Genomic DNA, 22,839 nt, shown 5'->3' on the forward strand with positions numbered 1-22,839 from the left:
CAATAATTCCTGGTAGCATAAATGAGGTTTTTCTGTCACTAATACCTGGCCCATTGTTAGCTCTTGTATACTTGTTTTCAGAACTTTTCTGTATCTAGTTGAAGTCAACACCCTCTCGTCTATGACGACATTCAGGAAATTCCTACATTTATCTACCACCAGAATATCTTTCAATTAGACTCCACCCCCTTTGTTAGTTGTTCTCTAGCTTTTAAGTAAATTTTTTATATTGTCAGTTAGTATGTAAGAAACACATCAACTCAAATTCGCTACTAGTTTTATTTAAAACATTCTAGTAGAACGGTAGTTCAGTAACGCAACTTCCGAGTGGTCTCCGGATAATTTTTTATCGTACGACTGCACAAAACAACAGAAGTAGACCCAGATTAGCTTACTGTTCGCAAATATTTAAAGATGTGGGATGTTCTAGTTTTAGGGAAATGCGAAGATTAGCATTAGATAGGAAGGAGTGAAGGTGCGTGTCCAACCAGTCTTAGGATTGACGGCCTTATGATGATGACGAATACCATTACGCTTATACAGTAACTTTTCTTTTTTCCTTTACAGAATTCTTGTTAATATTCTCACGGTTCACAAATCGAATGTATTCCCGCAAAAAAGTGCGGGTTTGATTTCAATACGTATCCAAAAATTAAAAACACCTGGGGGTGGAAGTTGGCAATCCCTGAGAATATAAGCTTTTTAGAAAAACAAAAATAAGCTAGACATTTTTAATACAGGTTGTTTATTCTATTTTGCAGTCAATATGTTGGTTACTGTGACAATGTACGTACTATATTAACATTGTAAAACGAAACCTAAGCCTTATTAAGGTCAAATACTATTTGAATGTACAATGTAAATTGAAAATGTTCATTTGTAAAATTTTTCTTAAAATTTTATTAATCTTCTTCGCTTCTCTTATAGAAATACGTATAAATATTGTTTGCAAACTCACTTTGTATCCAAAAAGATTATCATCCTCATAAGGTCGTAGTCCTAAAACTGGTTGGACACGCACCTATACTCCTTCCTATCCTGAGGTAACCTTCGCGTTTTCCTAAAACTAGAACATCCCACATCCTTAACTATTTGCGAACAGTAATCTAATCTAAGTCTACCTCTACTCCTCTTTATTCCTGTTTCTGCCTCTAATATGTCTCAGACTAGATTGTAACTAATTTTTAAAATAATTGTGAGCAATAGTCATATAACAGTTTCTAATCTTCCGTTTCTCACAGTGGTTATAACAGTAATAGGAAATTTACCCATCGAATGATGTAAGAATTTTTTACCTATGGAGTGCTGATGAGATCAAATAAGCTTGAAATTGTGATTCACGTCTGGTAATTTCGATAAATTACTGACCACGAATCTGTTCTCATTAATTCGGTTTATGCGAGACCTTTACGTTTAAAAGCTGCGTGGTCGATGGCGTGCCGATGAGATCAAATAGGATTGAAATTGCGATCCACATCTAATGTCTGATATTTTTGATAAATTACTAGTATTACTTTTTGGGATGTTCATAATAATTGAGAAACTGCAATTTTCGAATGAGCGGAAAGTAGACGTACCATTGTATAGTAAAAGAATCCGAGTTGCGGTTTTTTAAAACTCAAGGAGCAATTTTGAAAGTTCCTTAACCAGAAGAGCTTAAAAGCCCTCCAAATAATATATTTTTCTCTTGTTTGAGCACATACGTAAAGTTTCGCAAATCCGTGTGTAGCATTCGAAAAGGATTTCAGGCAAGTAAGTATTGCTTAAAACTTTCATGGAATAACGGATCCTTTTGAAACTTTGACGTCTTTATCAGTAACGAATGGCGATTCAACAAATAAAAATCTGGTAGTAGGAAATAGGCAGCGAAAGAGGAAAGTCGAACGGTGATTCCCCGCTTTGCCAACTCCTGTTTCCCTAACTTTCACATTACTACCTGTTTTAGTACCGATCCATATCGCCAACTTTATTTTATTACTACATTACTTAGTTCCCGATTCTCGAACTTTTGAAAAGTATATTTTAATTGGCAATTACCCGAAAACAATAATAAACGTGTACATTACATAGAAGGACACAAAGCGTAGAGAATCCCCGATAATGAAAAAGCGGGTAAAGTGAAAAGGAGGGTTGGTTCAACATTATTAAATCGTTAATACAAATCAGTAGGGAATGAGCGAATATAAAGATAGAAGACGAAAAATTAGAAGAAGTGGCCAATTTCAGGTACCTAGGAATTCATATAAGTCAGGACGGAAAGAGTAGTAGGGATATAAAGCAGAGGATAGCGCAGGGTCGAGTCGTCTTCAATAAAAATAAGTCACTTCTATGCTCGCGAACGGTTAATTTAGAAGTTCGAAAAAGATTATTGAAACTATGTGTTTGGAGCGCGACGGTGTACGGGTGCGAAACATGGACGGTAGGCGCGGAGGAAAAGAAAGGGTTAGAAGCGTTCGAAATGTGGTGTTACAGGCGAATGATGAGGATACCGTGGGTAAAGAAGGTTAGAAATGAAGAGGTATTAGAAAGAATAGGACTCTATATATGGAAGTCAATAAGAAATAGGCGAGATAGGTTGGTAGAGCACCTTCTCAAGCACGAAGGTCTAATTAGAGACATATTAGAGGCAGAAACAGGAGTTAAGAGGAGTAGAGGTAAATCTAGAATAGATTACTGTTTGAAAATAGTTAGGGATGTGGGTCGTTTTACTTTTGGGGAAATGCGAAGATTAGCTTAAGATAGGAAAGAGTGGAGGTGCATGTCCAACCAGTTTTGGGACTGACGACGTTGTAATGATGATGATGATGGAATGCGGGGAGGTTATTAATGACTTTCGAAATCTATGAATCTATTTATATGAAAAAAAAATCTTATAGGCCCCAGCACACTACGCTTTTGATTACGGCGTGTCTGACCACAAAACTGGTGATAACAAACAACAACATGAAGTCCGAGATGGAGACGTTGTCAAAGGAGAATACTCTTTGCACGAACCCGACGGTACCATCCGTACCGTCAAATACACCGCTGATAAACACAACGGTTTCAACGCTGTAGTACTTAGACAAGGTCATGCAGTTCATCCACAGGTCATAGCCCATCATGGACATCACGGTTACTAAGCTAATGGACAGTTCGCCTATTTCTCTATCGCCATAGTTCGCTATGTCATGCATGATTATACTCGCCATTCGTTCATTGTATATTTATTTATTTTTGTTTTTTATAGAAATAAAGTATTGAATTGAATTTAGCATTTTTCTTCTTGTGTAGTTCGGCATACGTAAATAAATTGTAACAAAACTAAACAACAATAACAGGAAATATGTTTTCAAATTGGTTTACAAAATGTATTACATGGCTGAAAATGAAACATTAACTTCAATTGTAGGCATGAATTTCTCGTACCAATTCCGATTAATTTTACATTAGATGGACAAAATAAGACCTAAAAGTGAAAAGGGAGGATGTTGGTAATTAAATTTATAATCATAGAAAAAAAACTACCCAAGGGCAAAACCTGTTTCTTCCCCAAAATAATTGTATAGCTATTTTGGGGAAGACATGAGAACCAAAGGTTAAATTTATTATATTCAAATTAAAGATGGATTTTTGTTTGTTTTGCAATCCGAAATAATATTTATATTTTCAATGTTATCTTTTCGTTAGAAGTAATACCTTATGGTCTACGCTTAAATTAGAAAATTATTAGAGGAATGATAAAAATAGTAAAAAAATCAAAAATTTAGATAAAAATGAAAATTTTTCTGAAACACTTTATGATGTGTGCTTTTTCTTACTTTGTTAAAAAAATACGTGTTCTAAATAGAAGTGATTTTACTGATCAACGTATTGTATATAAGCGACCCGAACTCCTTAAGCTGAATGTCGTGTGACAATAATTTTTAAACTAAATTTTTTCTAAATAAGAAATCATCATCATAAGGTCGTCAGTCCTAAGACTGGTTGGACACGTACCTCCACTCTTTCTTATCCTATACAAAATATAAAAAAAAATTCTGTAAATGCTAGAAGGACAGAACGCTGAGGGTCAACAATCGTTAGATCGGGTCCTAAAAAATCAGCTCTGACAATTAAAAGGGTGAAAAATATATTGCACAGCTTTCGTATTAGAACAACGTTTGTTATATGCTGTAAATAAAAGAAAACTACAACTTTAGTTTATCAAGAAACAATCTAGATCAACTAGAAGTACCTTATATCAGTGGCGGATTTGGCTAGTTCACAATCATCATTATCGTGTTCATAAGATTGTCAATTGTAACACTGGTTAGACATGNGATAGACATGGTTAAAATTTTCTAAGTTCAACATATTTCAGAGATCCCAGTCTTTCTACGAGAGACTCGAGTCTCTCAATTTTTCAGTTTTATTCATTCAGTCTCTCTGTGAAAGACTCGAATCTCTGATTTAACAATTTTATTGTTCGAGTCTCTCATACAGAGACTGTGAGCGATCCATAAAAACACCTAGGCAATAACTGAGACTGTGAAAGATTGTGAGAGACGCTCTCAGAGACGCTGAAATACTCTGAGAGACTGAAAATTTTTGTCTTGGGAGTATATGAAATGTGACAATGACCACGATTGAAGAAAGCGGTAGTAAACGCTGAAATAGTTCTTTTTCGTTAAATGCATTTAATGAATTTGTCAGTCATTCAAATTATACGTGTCCTTCAGACACTTTTTACTGATGAACTTTCTGTTATGAAAGTAAACCCACCTGTCTTCTAAAAATATCAACTATACACATAAGTACTACAAAGTGCAATAGTCCTTCAAATCTTAGCAATTTTGATTAAATTTCTTTGTATAATTATCAACATTGATAAGGAAGTTACAATTTAAAAGTTCAATAAAAACAAACTTGTTGCAACAACTAAAACGAAACTGTTGCAATCATGCAAAAACGGTACCTTCCAATGACTTTGTTTAACCTGTACATTGTTATCGTATGATCTAAGACAGTTACCTATGAATAGTAAACAGTAGCGTATTAGTAAAAAAAAAAGATAGAAATGCTTGGCATAGGTACCTGTCTAAATTGTTCCAGATTTTTTCATTGCACAATTTACATTTGTAGGTATATTAATATAATATGCATATCATATCTATTGTATATGGATATATATATATGGTATATTTACATACTTTCAATAGATATGATAGGTATATTAATATAATATGCATATCATATCTATTGTATATGGATATATATATATGGTATATTTACATACTTTCAATAGATATAATATGCATATCATATCTATTGTATATGGATATATATATATGGTATATTTACATACTTTCATATACCTCCAGTTTTTCGGTTAAATGAATTTCGATTAGCTACATATGTAACCTATTGATTGGTGAACGTTATCTATGATACATATACAGCTGTTGGTTATTGTGAACAATATAAAAAGGGTTGACGGAGTCGATACTTGTCAGTTTCTTTGTGATACAGCAGCCGAACTGTGATTAACATGTTTTCTCAAGTAAGATGACTTATTATTTAACAATTATATTATCTAATATTGATTTGTATTTTTCGGGTTCCCATATCTCAATAATGATAAACCTTAAAAAGTACACAGCAAGAATTTTAACCCTAATATCAGAAATTGCTTTTCTCAATTGGTCAGTATTCTTAGATTTATTCGCAAATTAGAACAACGTTTCACTCCTAGGTTTATCAAAGCTCTTTAAGTAGTTTTAAGTACGTATAATTCAAATCATCATCACTCCTGACTGATTAAATCTACGATTACAATAAATTAATACAAAATTCTTTTATTTGTCCAACAGGCCTTCCAATTTAAAAGTTAATATCACAAGAACATATTAATATACTTCTAAAAATGAAATTGTTATTGAACAGAAAAAGTTCCCAGCTTTTATTTAAGTTTACATAGTCTGGATGATTATGTATAATTTGATAATTACCAAACACCAATTCTTTATTTCCAAGGGATGTTTTTAAATGTTCTTGAAATTATTTAAGTTTTGGTAGTTGTTTACCTACTATAGCGGACACATCTACGATTTCCTTAAAATTTTAGTGTGTTGTACAGTCCAACATTTTCAACCATTTCTTCGCATAATTTTACAAATTTGAAAAAGGCTCTCATTGCTGTAAAGAACAGTAAGAGCAAGGATCCTAACCTAACCTTACCGAACAATGCTTCTCTTCGATTGCTTAGGATAATAAAGTTATGATAGGAGGAAGCGTTTCTAACCCCCGACATAAAAGAGGGGTGCAATAAGTTTAATTAGAGGAACCTTCTCAGCCTTAATTTATCTTCAAGAGGAGCACTACCTTAAAAGTGTCTTTAAGATCCTTCTTATTTTTTACTTTTTCTATCAGGAAAAACTCAAAATACCATTAAAGAAATTTTGAGATAGTTAGAAGTCAAGAACATCACTTTTACACTATTATCTTGAACATTTTAAAGAGCATCCAAACTCTCTGGTTAATTTAATTGAAGCATGTAACATATTATAAAAGAAAACTACTTATTATGAAAGTTCAAAAATTATCTCAAGAAATATTACTACCTCAAAAACATGTTCCCACTGTTTTATGAAACTACTAAAATTAAAATCTTAAAATGAAAAGGATTTTTCGTAAGGCACAACAAAAATATTTAACGAAACTTCATGGCAGTTGAAATTTGCAATTTTCGGTTGCCAATTAAATTCATTTTACGAGCTGTAAATTTTGTTATTACCATTAAACTTAGAAACAAATAGGACTTGTTTTAGCTAATTTTGTGTTTAATTGACAAAATTCACACCTATAAAGTTCGCAATTACGTACTTAAGATTCTTCAGTGTAACTGCATATATTTCTTGTGCAAAACCTCAACCAATGTAGTATTGTAATTATTTTAATTTACAATTGAATTTATTCTTCCAGTTATTATTGTCTTGTCTGGCACTTACTGCCTGTGTAGCATATCCTGGTGGGGTTTCCTACGTGAGTGGAGGCCTAGGACATGGATTAGGATTGGGATTGGGATTAGGATTAGGTGGTTATCATGGAGGACTAGCACCAGGATATGCTTCNTACGTAAGTGTGTATAGCGTTACAAATAAAATAGGTCCAAAGTAAAAATATATTTCTTATTCTCACACCAAATTAGATGAATTACGTAACAAAAACACAAAGAATACGACGTCTCTTATCGATGAACACAACTCTGTATAAAGAAAACATTCCCTTTAAAAACAATGTAAATTATATATGAAGGGGATGATGACTAGGAAGGGAGTCAGACAGGAATACACACTGTCACCACTACTTTTTAATCTATACATTTAAGACGCGATCAACATCAGATACAAGGGAAAAAGATTAATATGCTTAGATTTGCAGATGATATAGCAATATTAGCATCTAGCAAGGAATTAGAGATAGCTTTAAATAAAATGGAAGTGGTATTGACAAAGCAGTATTGTATGAAAATAAANAGAAATACGTGTAAGTGCGTATAGCGTTACATATGACATAGGACTAAAGTAAAAATATACTTCTTATTCTTACACAAAATTATATGAATTACGTAACAAAAACAGAAAGATTACGACGTCTCTTATCGATGAACACAACGCCTCCAACGCCGCATGTACTACTGTGAAAATTAGTGCGCGCATCGCTCTTAACGCGATCTTATTCTGTATAAAGAAAACAAATGGAAGTGGTATTGGCAAAATACTATTGTATAAAAATAAATAAAAACAAAACAAAAATACTGGTAGGTAAGGTAATAAAAAGCAGGGAAAGTCATTTCTATGCTCGCGAACGGTTAATTTAGAAATTCGAAAAAGATTATTGAAACTATGTGCTTGGAGCGCGACGATGTACGGGTGCAAAACATGGACGGTAGGCGCGGAGGAAAAGAAAATGTTAGAAGCGTTCGAAATGTCGTGTTCCAGGCGAATGATGAGGATACCGTGGGTAGAGAAGGTTAGAAATGAAGAGGTATTAGAAAGAACAGGACTCTATGGAAGTCAATAAGAAATAGGCGAGATAGGTTGGTAGGGCACCTTCTCAAGCACGAAGGTCTAATTAGAGACGTATTAGAGGCAGAAACAGGAGTTAAGAGGAGTAGAGGTAAATCTAGAATAGATTACTGTTTGAAAATAGTTAGGGATGTGGGTCGTTTTACTTTTGGGGAAATGCGAAGATTAGCTTAAGATAGGAAAGAGTGGAGGTGCATGTCCAACCAGTTTTGGGACTGACGACGTTGTAATGATGATGATGATGGAATGCGGGGAGGTTATTAATGACTTTCGAAATCTATGAATCTATTTATATGAAAAAAAAATCTTATAGGCCCCAGCACACTACGCTTTTGATTACGGCGTGTCTGACCACAAAACTGGTGATAACAAACAACAACATGAAGTCCGAGATGGAGATGTTGTCAAAGGAGAATACTCTTTACACGAACCCGATGGTACCATACGTACGGTAAAATACACCGCTGATAAGCACAACGGTTTCAACGCTGTGGTACTTAGACAAGGTCATGCAGTTCATCCACATGTCATAGCGCATCATGGTCACCACGGTTACTAAACTAAATAAAGAGTAGGTATTAACGAATATAGAAAATTTTTATTGATCTTATTGATTCTATTCTTTTGTTTATATTATATAAATATTGTTTTTTATATTGTTGTAAATGTATGCAAATATATAATTATTGTATAGAAATAAAGGGCATTAAGAAACAACAACCAAAATTTTTATTCGTTATTACCAAAGTAATTATTCTACACTGATTCCTATTACTTTGGTAANCAAATGCTAAACACCGGTCGTGAAAACCTACACACTATCAAATAATTCCGTTAACCAATAACTTTTTGACAATACACATTTACCTCATAATAAACAGCAAAATATTTGCAAGAATATGCCTCTTGCATTCAATCAAAATAAATGACCCCTAAGGTACTGCTACTACCATATAACTAAAGGTCATATACGAGTTTGCGGTCCCCCATAAATGGCAAATATTCTTTTCCACAATTCTTTAGATAATCAGGAATCTAAATGGTAAATGCTTTTAATCCGTTAAGTTTCAGTAAATAAGTTGTTACATTACGAGATAGTTTAACAAGACCATATAGGTACCTACTCCATTGAAGTGGCAAATCTTGTACAGATAGTATTCATTAATAATTATGTAATTATGTATATTTCAATTCTTTTAGGTACCACCTCATTACTCGTTCAATTATGGAGTTGCTGATCACAAAACTACAGATAGTAAGCATTTTCACGAAACACATAGAGATGATGTTGTTAGAGGAAAAGATTGTTTATAGGAACTAAATGGAACCATTCATCCTATCAAATACACTGCCAATAATGTTTAACATATCGATCATGACACAGCCCGAACCATTACGTCAAGGAGCTTGATATTTGCACAAAGATTCCTTAATCCATTATAAAATGAGTTTTCAAAATGAAAAAGAAGTTAAACTTCCTATTTTCTTTTGTTTATTTTTTAAAATATGGGGTGGGGGGTCTGGTTGGTGATTATGTTAGTCATATTTATTTTTCTAATTGTTCTGCAAAATTTAGTAGATTCTGATTTGAACATATATAACAACCCTACTTGTGTATATTCAAAAGCAAAATGCATGTTCAAAGATTCCGCAAAATAACTGATAATGCTCACTCGCTCTCACGCTGTCTTTTATAGTTAAGTTAAAAAAATTTAAAAAAAATATTTCAGCTTTCAGCTTTTACCATATTGGTCATGAAAAAATGCCGTTTTTACATTTAGAATCAGGACAGCTACTTTTCACAGATTTTTAACAACATAAAAGCCTTTATAAAGAATTATTAGGAACCTAGACGATAAGACTTGTTACATGAAACAAAGTATTAAAAATTGGTACAGAAAGTGACCCCTTCCTACANAAAATTCTGTAAATGCTAGAAGGACAGAACGCTGAGGGTCAACAATCGTTAGATCGGGTCCTAAAAAATCAGCTCTGACAATTAAAAGGGTGAAAAATATATTGCACAGCTTTCGTATTAGAACAACGTTTGTTATATGCTGTAAATAAAAGAAAACTACAACTTTAGTTTATCAAGAAACAATCTAGATCAACTAGAAGTACCTTATATCAGTGGCGGATTTGGCTAGTTCACAATCATCATTATCGTGTTCATAAGATTGTCAATTGTAACACTGGTTAGACATGCACATCCACTGTTTCCTATTCTAAACTAGAACATCCTACATCCTTAACTATTTGTGAACAGTAATCTAATCTAAGTAGGTCTACCTCTACTTCTCTTACGTAGGGTGTTTAAATTCAAAAGTATATGTAGATAATTAATAAAGAAACGCACTGTTAACGTTGCATTCACAAATCTAACCACTCTTATGAGAAATACCCGGTTTGAATTTTGTTATAATGCCTTTGCTTCCCAAAGATAGTACATTTTGTAAATGTAACTATAAGGCATTGGCTGTTTCAGATTTTTCAGTGCAATATTTTCCAACATCCGTGAAAACGCACTGTCCACTAAAACAGCGACGAAATTCATATTGCGACCGACGTTATATTACAGATCGTGAGCAAAGTGAGACACTTCCTCAATTCCTAGGCATTATACGGCATTAAAGAATGAAGAAGATCGAAATGCAGCCAATGAAACATTAACGGCTGAACGGAGCAATTATCTTAATTGGTGGGAATACTCGTATTATTTATTGCAGTGAGGACTATGAAGCTGTAAACATTAATACCTATTTCATATTAATTTTAATCAAATAGTTCTGAGAGAAGAGATCTTGTCCGACAGTGATCCTATTAATACAATTATTTTTACTTACAAGTAAAATCAAATGAGTCAATTGGTCGAATTTGGACCATGGCATATTTTTAAGAACAAATCCTAATAAAAACCCAAGATAAAAATGTTGAGTCTCTCAGTCTCTGAAAGCGAGACCTGAGTCTCCGTCTCTCATCGAGTCTCTCTGGTGTGGCTGAGAGAGACTGTCGAGAGACTGTTAAAAAAACCGTTTAGCGTCTCTGAACGAGAGACTCAAGTCGCTCATAGAGAGATCCTCATTTCGTATCCAGTCTCTGAACGAGAAAGTCGAATCTCTCAATAAGTGGTGTCTCGATAGACATGGTTAAAATTTTCTAAGTTCAACATATTTTAGAGATCCCAGTCTTTCTACGAGAGACTCGAGTCTCTCAATTTTTCAGTTTTATTCATTCAGTCTCTCTGTGAAGACTCGAATCTCTGATTTAACAATTTTATTGTTCGAGTCTCTCATACAGAGACTGTGAGCGATCCATAAAAACACCTAGGCAATAACTGAGAGACTGTGAAAGATTGTGAGAGACGCTCTCAGAGACGCTGAAATACTCTGAGAGACTGAAAATTTTTGTCTTGGGAGTATATGAAATGTGACAATGACCACGATTGAAGAAAGCGGTAGTAAACGCTGAAATAGTTCTTTTTCGTTAAATGCATTTAATGAATTTGTCAGTCATTCAAATTATACGTGTCCTTCAGACACTTTTTACTGATGAACTTTCTGTTATGAAAGTAAACCCACCTGTCTTCTAAAAATATCAACTATACACATAAGTACTACAAAGTGCAATAGTCCTTCAAATCTTAGCAATTTTGATTAAATTTCTTTGTATAATTATCAACATTGATAAGGAAGTTACAATTTAAAAGTTCAATAAAAACAAACTTGTTGCAACAACTAAAACGAAACTGTTGCAATCATGCAAAAACGGTACCTTCCAATGACTTTGTTTAACCTGTACATTGTTATCGTATGATCTAAGACAGTTACCTATGAATAGTAAACAGTAGCGTATTAGTAAAAAAAAAAGATAGAAATGCTTGGCATAGGTACCTGTCTAAATTGTTCCAGATTTTTTCATTGCACAATTTACATTTGTAGGTATATTAATATAATATGCATATCATATCTATTGTATATGGATATATATATATGGTATATTTACATACTTTCATATACCTCCAGTTTTTCGGTTAAATGAATTTCGATTAGCTACATATGTAACCTATTGATTGGTGAACGTTATCTATGATACATATACAGCTGTTGGTTATTGTGAACAATATAAAAAGGGTTGACGGAGTCGATACTTGTCAGTTTCTTTGTGATACAGCAGCCGAACTGTGATTAACATGTTTTCTCAAGTAAGATGACTTATTATTTAACAATTATATTATCTAATATTGATTTGTATTTTTCGGGTTCCCATATCTCAATAATGATAAACCTTAAAAAGTACACAGCAAGAATTTTAACCCTAATATCAGAAATTGCTTTTCTCAATTGGTCAGTATTCTTAGATTTATTCGCAAATTAGAACAACGTTTCACTCCTAGGTTTATCAAAGCTCTTTAAGTAGTTTTAAGTACGTATAATTCAAATCATCATCACTCCTGACTGATTAAATCTACGATTACAATAAATTAATACAAAATTCTTTTATTTGTCCAACAGGCCTTCCAATTTAAAAGTTAATATCACAAGAACATATTAATATACTTCTAAAAATGAAATTGTTATTGAACAGAAAAAGTTCCCAGCTTTTATTTAAGTTTACATAGTCTGGATGATTATGTATAATTTGATAATTACCAAACACCAATTCTTTATTTCCAAGGGATGTTTTTAAATGTTCTTGAAATTATTTAAGTTTTGGTAGTTGTTTACCTACTATAGCGGACACATCTACGATTTCCTTAAAATTTTAGTGTGTTGTACAGTCCAACATTTTCAACCATTTCTTCGCATAATTTTACAAATTTGAAAAAGGCTCTCATTGCTGTAAAGAACAGTAAGAGCAAGGATCCTAACCTAACCTTACCGAACAATGCTTCTCTTCGATTGCTTAGGATAATAAAGTTATGATAGGAGGAAGCGTTTCTAACCCCCGACATAAAAGAGGGGTGCAATAAGTTTAATTAGAGGAACCTTCTCAGCCTTAATTTATCTTCAAGAGGAGCACTACCTTAAAAGTGTCTTTAAGATCCTTCTTATTTTTTACTTTTTCTATCAGGAAAAACTCAAAATACCATTAAAGAAATTTTGAGATAGTTAGAAGTCAAGAACATCACTTTTACACTATTATCTTGAACATTTTAAAGAGCATCCAAACTCTCTGGTTAATTTAATTGAAGCATGTAACATATTATAAAAGAAAACTACTTATTATGAAAGTTCAAAAATTATCTCAAGAAATATTACTACCTCAAAAACATGTTCCCACTGTTTTATGAAACTACTAAAATTAAAATCTTAAAATGAAAAGGATTTTTCGTAAGGCACAACAAAAATATTTAACGAAACTTCATGGCAGTTGAAATTTGCAATTTTCGGTTGCCAATTAAATTCATTTTACGAGCTGTAAATTTTGTTATTACCATTAAACTTAGAAACAAATAGGACTTGTTTTAGCTAATTTTGTGTTTAATTGACAAAATTCACACCTATAAAGTTCGCAATTACGTACTTAAGATTCTTCAGTGTAACTGCATATATTTCTTGTGCAAAACCTCAACCAATGTAGTATTGTAATTATTTTAATTTACAATTGAATTTATTCTTCCAGTTATTATTGTCTTGTCTGGCACTTACTGCCTGTGTAGCATATCCTGGTGGGGTTTCCTACGTGAGTGGAGGCCTAGGACATGGATTAGGATTGGGATTGGGATTAGGATTAGGTGGTTATCATGGAGGACTAGCACCAGGATATGCTTCTGGAGGATATGAAGAACATGCAATTGACTATCATGTGAGTAACTAAGGTTGTAATTTTTTTGATTGATTTGACACAAAACTTTCTACATCTCATACTTTCCTAAAATGTCATTATTTAAGTCCTAAATATGTCATATATCATATATATATATTAGAGAAATATACGTAAGTGTGTATAGCGTTACAAATAAAATAGGTCCAAAGTAAAAATATATTTCTTATTCTCACACCAAATTAGATGAATTACGTAACAAAAANTATACATATATTAGAGAAATACGTGTAAGTGCGTATAGCGTTACATATGACATAGGACTAAAGTAAAAATATACTTCTTATTCTTACACAAAATTATATGAATTACGTAACAAAAACAGAAAGATTACGACGTCTCTTATCGATGAACACAACGCCTCCAACGCCGCATGTACTACTGTGAAAATTAGTGCGCGCATCGCTCTTAACGCGATCTTATTCTGTATAAAGAAAACAAATGGAAGTGGTATTGGCAAAATACTATTGTATAAAAATAAATAAAAACAAAACAAAAATACTGGTAGGTAAGGTAATAAAAAGCAGGGAAAGTCATTTCTATGCTCGCGAACGGTTAATTTAGAAATTCGAAAAAGATTATTGAAACTATGTGCTTGGAGCGCGACGATGTACGGGTGCAAAACATGGACGGTAGGCGCGGAGGAAAAGAAAATGTTAGAAGCGTTCGAAATGTCGTGTTCCAGGCGAATGATGAGGATACCGTGGGTAGAGAAGGTTAGAAATGAAGAGGTATTAGAAAGAACAGGACTCTATGGAAGTCAATAAGAAATAGGCGAGATAGGTTGGTAGGGCACCTTCTCAAGCACGAAGGTCTAATTAGAGACGTATTAGAGGCAGAAACAGGAGTTAAGAGGAGTAGAGGTAAATCTAGAATAGATTACTGTTTGAAAATAGTTAGGGATGTGGGTCGTTTTACTTTTGGGGAAATGCGAAGATTAGCTTAAGATAGGAAAGAGTGGAGGTGCATGTCCAACCAGTTTTGGGACTGACGACGTTGTAATGATGATGATGATGGAATGCGGGGAGGTTATTAATGACTTTCGAAATCTATGAATCTATTTATATGAAAAAAAAATCTTATAGGCCCCAGCACACTACGCTTTTGATTACGGCGTGTCTGACCACAAAACTGGTGATAACAAACAACAACATGAAGTCCGAGATGGAGATGTTGTCAAAGGAGAATACTCTTTACACGAACCCGATGGTACCATACGTACGGTAAAATACACCGCTGATAAGCACAACGGTTTCAACGCTGTGGTACTTAGACAAGGTCATGCAGTTCATCCACATGTCATAGCGCATCATGGTCACCACGGTTACTAAACTAAATAAAGAGTAGGTATTAACGAATATAGAAAATTTTTATTGATCTTATTGATTCTATTCTTTTGTTTATATTATATAAATATTGTTTTTTATATTGTTGTAAATGTATGCAAATATATAATTATTGTATAGAAATAAAGGGCATTAAGAAACAACAACCAAAATTTTTATTCGTTATTACCAAAGTAATTATTCTACACTGATTCCTATTACTTTTGCTGGAAAAGTGTGAAAACTTCGGTATTTGTTTTAACGTTGAAAATACATTAATGAATTTCGTACACACTCATGGCTGGGGTGTCGTTATCTATTTTGGACAAAAACGTTTCGTCTTCAGGTAGGGAAAACATCTTCAGTGTATTAATCATTATCAAGACGACTTAGACCTCGCCACAAAAGAAATCCTCCTAAGCTGAAGATGAAACGTAAATTTTACGTAAAATGGAAATCAATCCCGAATAACTTTGCAAATGCTAAACACCGGTCGTGAAAACCTACACACTATCAAATAATTCCGTTAACCAATAACTTTTTGACAATACACATTTACCTCATAATAAACAGCAAAATATTTGCAAGAATATGCCTCTTGCATTCAATCAAAATAAATGACCCCTAAGGTACTGCTACTACCATATAACTAAAGGTCATATACGAGTTTGCGGTCCCCCATAAATGGCAAATATTCTTTTCCACAATTCTTTAGATAATCAGGAATCTAAATGGTAAATGCTTTTAATCCGTTAAGTTTCAGTAAATAAGTTGTTACATTACGAGATAGTTTAACAAGACCATATAGGTACCTACTCCATTGAAGTGGCAAATCTTGTACAGATAGTATTCATTAATAATTATGTAATTATGTATATTTCAATTCTTTTAGGTACCACCTCATTACTCGTTCAATTATGGAGTTGCTGATCACAAAACTACAGATAGTAAGCATTTTCACGAAACACATAGAGATGATGTTGTTAGAGGAAAAGATTGTTTATAGGAACTAAATGGAACCATTCATCCTATCAAATACACTGCCAATAATGTTTAACATATCGATCATGACACAGCCCGAACCATTACGTCAAGGAGCTTGATATTTGCACAAAGATTCCTTAATCCATTATAAAATGAGTTTTCAAAATGAAAAAGAAGTTAAACTTCCTATTTTCTTTTGTTTATTTTTTAAAATATGGGGTGGGGGGTCTGGTTGGTGATTATGTTAGTCATATTTATTTTTCTAATTGTTCTGCAAAATTTAGTAGATTCTGATTTGAACATATATAACAACCCTACTTGTGTATATTCAAAAGCAAAATGCATGTTCAAAGATTCCGCAAAATAACTGATAATGCTCACTCGCTCTCACGCTGTCTTTTATAGTTAAGTTAAAAAAATTTAAAAAAAATATTTCAGCTTTCAGCTTTTACCATATTGGTCATGAAAAAATGCCGTTTTTACATTTAGAATCAGGACAGCTACTTTTCACAGATTTTTAACAACATAAAAGCCTTTATAAAGAATTATTAGGAACCTAGACGATAAGACTTGTTACATGAAACAAAGTATTAAAAATTGGTACAGAAAGTGACCCCTTCCTACATCCTGCCCACTTACACATTTTTACGCCTTTTACCTTGGTCACAGTCATCTCCTTCATACACTCTCCTGATATTCCATCGGATAACACCAAACTAGAATCCTCCGTGAAAGTTCCCCTACTCAATTTTTTACAACCCTTAAAACCAAAATTAAGAGAGTCCAGAACAAATCAGAACGCCCTATCAGTTATCTCACCGTCATTCTTCAACTTTAACCATCAACTTTTTCGCTATTTTCTTCTCTATTACGCTACACCCTTTTGTATATAACTTATTCCTTAATATTACTGTACATAAGTGAATAAAGATTGTACACCACACGCATTTCATTTATTTGTTATTGTGTCGTGTCAAACTAAGTATATCTCTAAACGACCAAAGTATATAGAAGAGTCAATGCAAGTTTCTGCAGTAAAATTTACTAGATAAAAGCATATATTCATCTTTGCGTTCTTACTGAAGTGGAAAATGCTTCCTGATGCCACAATCATTTAGATAATCAGTAATCTGAATGACAAATGACTTCAATTAGATCCAATACTGCTTATTTTTAGTTTTAGCTTGATTACTGTATATAGAAGAATCAATGCAAGTTTCTGCAGTAAAAATTACTAGATATAAACGCATATATTCATCTTTGCGTTCTTACTGAAGTGGAAAATGCTTCCTGATGCCACAATCATTTAGATAATCAGCAATCTGAATGACAAATGACTTCAATTAGATCTATTACAGTATGAAAAGTAATTCAGGTCATCTTGCATATACCAGACGTCTCGGTAAGTTCTTTGTCTATAAAAATTACACAACGTGTGTAACAAATTCGATATATCTGTGTAACTTTTGTCGTAATGCATTTACAAATCCCAAGTTTTTAATTACGACTTAACGTTGAGTGAATGTTTCCGGTTTAAATGATATAAAAATGAATGCAAAGCTACAATTGATCAGTTCAAAATAAGCACATACTGCGCCCAAGTCATATTTAACTCGTGTCACTATGCTCACCCAAGTAAGACGGTTTATTAGTCGTTTTCTTTTTTATTTTTTTATGTAACAAGTATGTTTTTCTGGCGTAAAAGTAGTTTATTGCTCTTTAAGTACCTACATATTTCCAGTTGTTGCTTATCACATTGCAAACGGTGTGCAAAATTCTTTATTTAATATTCTTGCTCACAAAAATCCTCGTTTCCGGATAGAAATTTCAAATTAAAAGAAAATATTTTTATTACGTAGTTATAAAGCACACACAAAATTTATTACGAAAATTACACAATGTGTGTACCTGAATAAATGATTTTATTTCCCTGTTTTTAAGATATTCATTGTTTGTGCAATAATGGCTAGCAGCTCTTTGGCGTACCCAGGAGATATTGGTTACTCCGTTGGAGGACACGAAGGTTTTGATGGACTACACGGTTCTAGTGGACACGACTTAGGGCTGACACTTCAAACTGCAGGAGGTGATCACGAAGAACATGCTGTAGACTATTTTGTAAGGCTCTTCTTAAAAATATCTAACCCAAATTCATAAATTTTCCATTAGTTGAAGTTGAGTTACATGAACTAGGCAATCATTTTAAATTAATATTTCGGAAAAAAAAACGGAGAGATAGGCACACGAGTGATCTATAGTGGAGAACCAACTTAACATTGTAGTTGAAAAAAAAACATGTTCTCCCATTCATTCAAACTCAAAGGTTTACCTCGTTATGTTCAGCCATAGGCATCTTATTAATTTTCCTGCAATCTATAAGTAAAGGACTATTTTCTGTATTTTTTTCAAAATTTTAAATTCAATATTTTCCATGATAAGGGGGGGTGAATAGTCAATATTCATCTATTTTTTTAAATGACTTTAAAACTATTTATTTTAAAATAATAAAAGATATATATTTGATATCTTTACATAAGAAGCCCTTTCAGTTGATATGTCACAAGGTGCAGTTTGCAAAACTGTTTTTAATTTCCTATTGACCCTTCAGAAATGACCCCCATGTTCAAAATTAATTTATTTACGTTATATCCGGAGTACATTGACTGTACTGTAATAGACGGCCAGACAGACACACGAGTAATGCTAAAAGGGTTCCGTTTTTCATTCGGACGCGTGGAACCCTAAAAACTAATGTATGTATACATATACTTTAATATTTTACCCAGGGGGTCGTTCATGAATTACATTCATAAAAAGAGGGGAGAAGATGGGGGGTAACTAATCTATGGACTAGCATGACGACATGTGACAAAAGGGAGAAGGCCCAAGAAAACGCGACGTTCGTAATTTATCAACGAGGAATAAATTACTTATTGTTTTTTACATTCAGCTTTTAGGATGTATCTAATGTTAGAGGGTAGCAGGAAACGCGAGGGAGGAAAGGGAGTCCAAAAAGGCGAAGTTTTGAATGATTTATTTTATAAACCGCTCCTAAGAACAGATTTTTTTGAGCTTCTAAAAATATCGCAATTACTTGTACTAAAATCCAATTTTGCAGAGCTTTTATAAAAATTCTCCAAATAGTTCACTATTATGGCTACTTATGTCTCCTAGATGGTGACCAATCCTATTCGCCTATTACTACTGTTCTTTTAGGCACCAGCTCACTATTCCTTCAATTATGGAGTTGCTGATCACAAAACCGGAGATATCAAGCACCAACACGAAACACGTGAAGGTGACGCTGTTAAAGGGGAGTATTCATTACACGAACCAGATGGTACCATTCGTACCGTCAAATATACTGCTGATAAGCACAACGGATTCAATGCCCATGTTATCAGGGAAGGGCACGCAGTTCATCCTCAGCATATTAGTCATCATGAAGTTCATGGAGATGACGGGCATCATTACTAAGGAGTTTCTAATATAACATAAAGCTATAATGCATTTTTGTGATCTTTATTCTTACTATTTATTGACCAAAGCTTTGTAAACTAATAAAGAGTCTATTTTTACTTTTAAATTAACAAGTTCTTCACCCCTATCAGTCACTATGAGCTCGAAACTGTTAGCACCATTACGTCGAGCGGTCGAAATTCACTTTTGTGAATAATTTGTTTAATCACTTTCTTTGTGTTAAAACTTGTTTGAAAAATTAAATTTAAAGGAATTGTTTGTAAATAGGTATGCAACACATTGTACACTTCAGCATAAGATATTGCTGATACTAACTACGTAATACTAGTTTGCCCTGTGCTGACAGCACTCATAATTTTTTTTTATGTATAATATTAATATACCTATATAAAAGAACCAATGAATGCTTAAATTTTGAACAGTTAAAGTATTTAAATATACAAATTAGTGATCAAGCAGGAAAAGCTGAAAGAATAACTTGGACTTTCGTAAATGCATCACTAATTATTGTGTCGTGTCAAACTAAGTATATCTCTAAACGACCAAAGTATATAGAAGAGTCAATGCAAGTTTCTGCAGTAAAATTTACTAGATAAAAGCATATATTCATCTTTGCGTTCTTACTGAAGTGGAAAATGCTTCCTGATGCCACAATCATTTAGATAATCAGTAATCTGAATGACAAATGACTTCAATTAGATCCAATACTGCTTATTTTTAGTTTTAGCTTGATTACTGTATATAGAAGAATCAATGCAAGTTTCTGCAGTAAAAATTACTAGATATAAACGCATATATTCATCTTTGCGTTCTTACTGAAGTGGAAAATGCTTCCTGATGCCACAATCATTTAGATAATCAGCAATCTGAATGACAAATGACTTCAATTAGATCCAATACTGCTTATTTTTAGTTTTAGCTTGATTACTGTATATAGAAGAATCAATGCAAGTTTCTGCAGTAAAAATTACTAGATATAAACGCATATATTCATCTTTGCGTTCTTACTGAAGTGGAAAATGCTTCCTGATGCCACAATCATTTAGATAATCAGCAATCTGAATGACAAATGACTTCAATTAGATCCAATACTGCTTATTTTTAGTTTTAGCTTGATTACTGTATATAGAAGAATCAATGCAAGTTTCTGCAGTAAAAATTACTAGATATAAACGCATATATTCATCTTTGCGTTCTTACTGAAGTGGAAAATGCTTCCTGATGCCACAATCATTTAGATAATCAGCAATCTGAATGACAAATGACTTCAATTAGATCCAATACTGCTTATTTTTAGTTTTAGCTTGATTACTGTATATAGAAGAATCAATGCAAGTTTCTGCAGTAAAAATTACTAGATATAAACGCATATATTCATCTTTGCGTTCTTACTGAAGTGGAAAATGCTTCCTGATGCCACAATCATTTAGATAATCAGCAATCTGAATGACAAATGACTTCAATTAGATCCAATACTGCTTATTTTTAGTTTTAGCTTGATTACTGTATATAGAAGAATCAATGCAAGTTTCTGCAGTAAAAATTACTAGATATAAACGCATATATTCATCTTTGCGTTCTTACTGAAGTGGAAAATGCTTCCTGATGCCACAATCATTTAGATAATCAGCAATCTGAATGACAAATGACTTCAATTAGATCCAATACTGCTTATTTTTAGTTTTAGCTTGATTACTGTATATAGAAGAATCAATGCAAGTTTCTGCAGTAAAAATTACTAGATATAAACGCATATATTCATCTTTGCGTTCTTACTGAAGTGGAAAATGCTTCCTGATGCCACAATCATTTAGATAATCAGCAATCTNTGTCAAATGTATACCTAAGTACTTAGTTTTTATATTTTTTAATCAGACATTTCCGTAAAAGAAAAGTTTGATCAAAAATGTTAATAAGGCTACACTAACAGATGCATATGCGATATCGAGTCACCATCTACTAATATTTACTGCTAACTTAATTTCAATAACCAAATATGGGACATACTATAATCGAAGAAACAAATCACAAAAATAGGCCAAGCCTTTAAATTTTTGTTTAGTCCAATCGAGATGCATTTTTCTGCATTCAATTCGTGAGATCGTCTACAAACTTTATGAATATAAGAGATCAATTCATCATTAAAAGTGCATCAGTTCATAAAAAACGGACATTTAGACACACGAGTGATGCTATAATGGGTTCCATTTTTTATTCGGACGTACGGAACCCTAACCTGAGAACTACATTCAAACTACAAATGTAAATTTGTACGCACAATATTTTGTTTTCTTGAAAGATTTACCACGTTATGTTCAGACCACACGGTACAGTTTGCAAAACTTTTTCTTAAATTTCCTTCAAACATTATCTCAAGAAATATTACTACCTCAAAAACATGTTCCCACTGTTTTATGAAACTACTAAAATTAAAATCTTAAAATGAAAAGGATTTTTCGTAAGGCACAACAAAAATACAAAAATATTTAACGAAACTTCATGGCAGTTGAAATTTGCAATTTTCGGTTGCCAATTAAATTCATTTTACGAGCTGTAAATTTTGTTATTACCATTAAACTTAGAAACAAATAGGACTTGTTTTAGCTAATTTTGTGTTTAATTGACAAAATTCACACCTATAAAGTTCGCAATTACGTACTTAAGATTCTTCAGTGTAACTGCATATATTTCTTGTGCAAAACCTCAACCAATGTAGTATTGTAATTATTTTAATTTACAATTGAATTTATTCTTCCAGTTATTATTGTCTTGTCTGGCACTTACTGCCTGTGTAGCATATCCTGGTGGGGTTTCCTACGTGAGTGGAGGCCTAGGACATGGATTAGGATTGGGATTGGGATTAGGATTAGGTGGTTATCATGGAGGACTAGCACCAGGATATGCTTCTGGAGGATATGAAGAACATGCAATTGACTATCATGTGAGTAACTAAGGTTGTAATTTTTTTGATTGATTTGACACAAAACTTTCTACATCTCATACTTTCCTAAAATGTCATTATTTAAGTCCTAAATATGTCATATATCATATATATATATTAGAGAAATATACGTAAGTGTGTATAGCGTTACAAATAAAATAGGTCCAAAGTAAAAATATATTTCTTATTCTCACACCAAATTAGATGAATTACGTAACAAAAACACAAAGAATACGAC

At 32.9% G+C, this 22,839-nt stretch overlaps 3 protein-coding genes across 3 annotated transcripts; all 3 read left to right on the plus strand.

Annotated features, from left to right (window-relative positions):
- The first annotated feature begins 2,795 nt into the window (after positions 1-2,795).
- Positions 2,796-8,696, plus strand: LOC112904562 (adult-specific cuticular protein ACP-20-like). Its single transcript, XM_025974802.1, has 4 exons — positions 2,796-2,819; positions 2,877-3,089; positions 6,943-7,095; positions 8,362-8,696. Exons 1-4 carry the CDS (start codon positions 2,796-2,798, stop codon positions 8,605-8,607), a joined length of 636 nt encoding a protein of 211 aa, XP_025830587.1. The 3' UTR covers positions 8,608-8,696.
- A 3,460-nt stretch (positions 8,697-12,156) lies between these two features.
- On the plus strand, positions 12,157-15,291 carry LOC112904556 (adult-specific cuticular protein ACP-20-like). Its single transcript, XM_025974782.1, has 3 exons — positions 12,157-12,249; positions 13,671-13,853; positions 14,957-15,291. The coding sequence occupies exons 1-3, from the start codon at positions 12,238-12,240 to the stop codon at positions 15,200-15,202; spliced, it is 441 nt and encodes a 146-aa protein (XP_025830567.1). The 5' UTR covers positions 12,157-12,237; the 3' UTR covers positions 15,203-15,291.
- Positions 15,292-17,767: 2,476 nt separating this feature from the next.
- On the plus strand, positions 17,768-19,689 carry LOC108734999 (adult-specific cuticular protein ACP-20-like). The gene is made up of 3 exons (XM_025974781.1): positions 17,768-17,815; positions 18,122-18,298; positions 19,397-19,689. The coding sequence occupies exons 1-3, from the start codon at positions 17,804-17,806 to the stop codon at positions 19,655-19,657; spliced, it is 450 nt and encodes a 149-aa protein (XP_025830566.1). The 5' UTR covers positions 17,768-17,803; the 3' UTR covers positions 19,658-19,689.
- Positions 19,690-22,839: the final 3,150 nt, after the last annotated feature.

This window comes from Agrilus planipennis, unplaced genomic scaffold (assembly GCF_000699045.2).
Source record: "Agrilus planipennis isolate EAB-ADULT unplaced genomic scaffold, Apla_2.0 scaffold124, whole genome shotgun sequence".
NCBI classification, from domain to species: Eukaryota; Metazoa; Arthropoda; class Insecta; order Coleoptera; family Buprestidae; genus Agrilus; species Agrilus planipennis.

Excerpts from the sequence above, each read along its gene's own strand:
- LOC108734999 (XM_025974781.1), top strand. Across the intron at positions 18,299-19,396 it reads AACATGCTGTAGACTATTTT|GCACCAGCTCACTATTCCTT; the intron begins GTAAGGCTCTTC and ends CTGTTCTTTTAG.
- LOC112904556 (XM_025974782.1), top strand. Across the intron at positions 13,854-14,956 it reads AACATGCAATTGACTATCAT|GCCCCAGCACACTACGCTTT; the intron begins GTGAGTAACTAA and ends AAAATCTTATAG.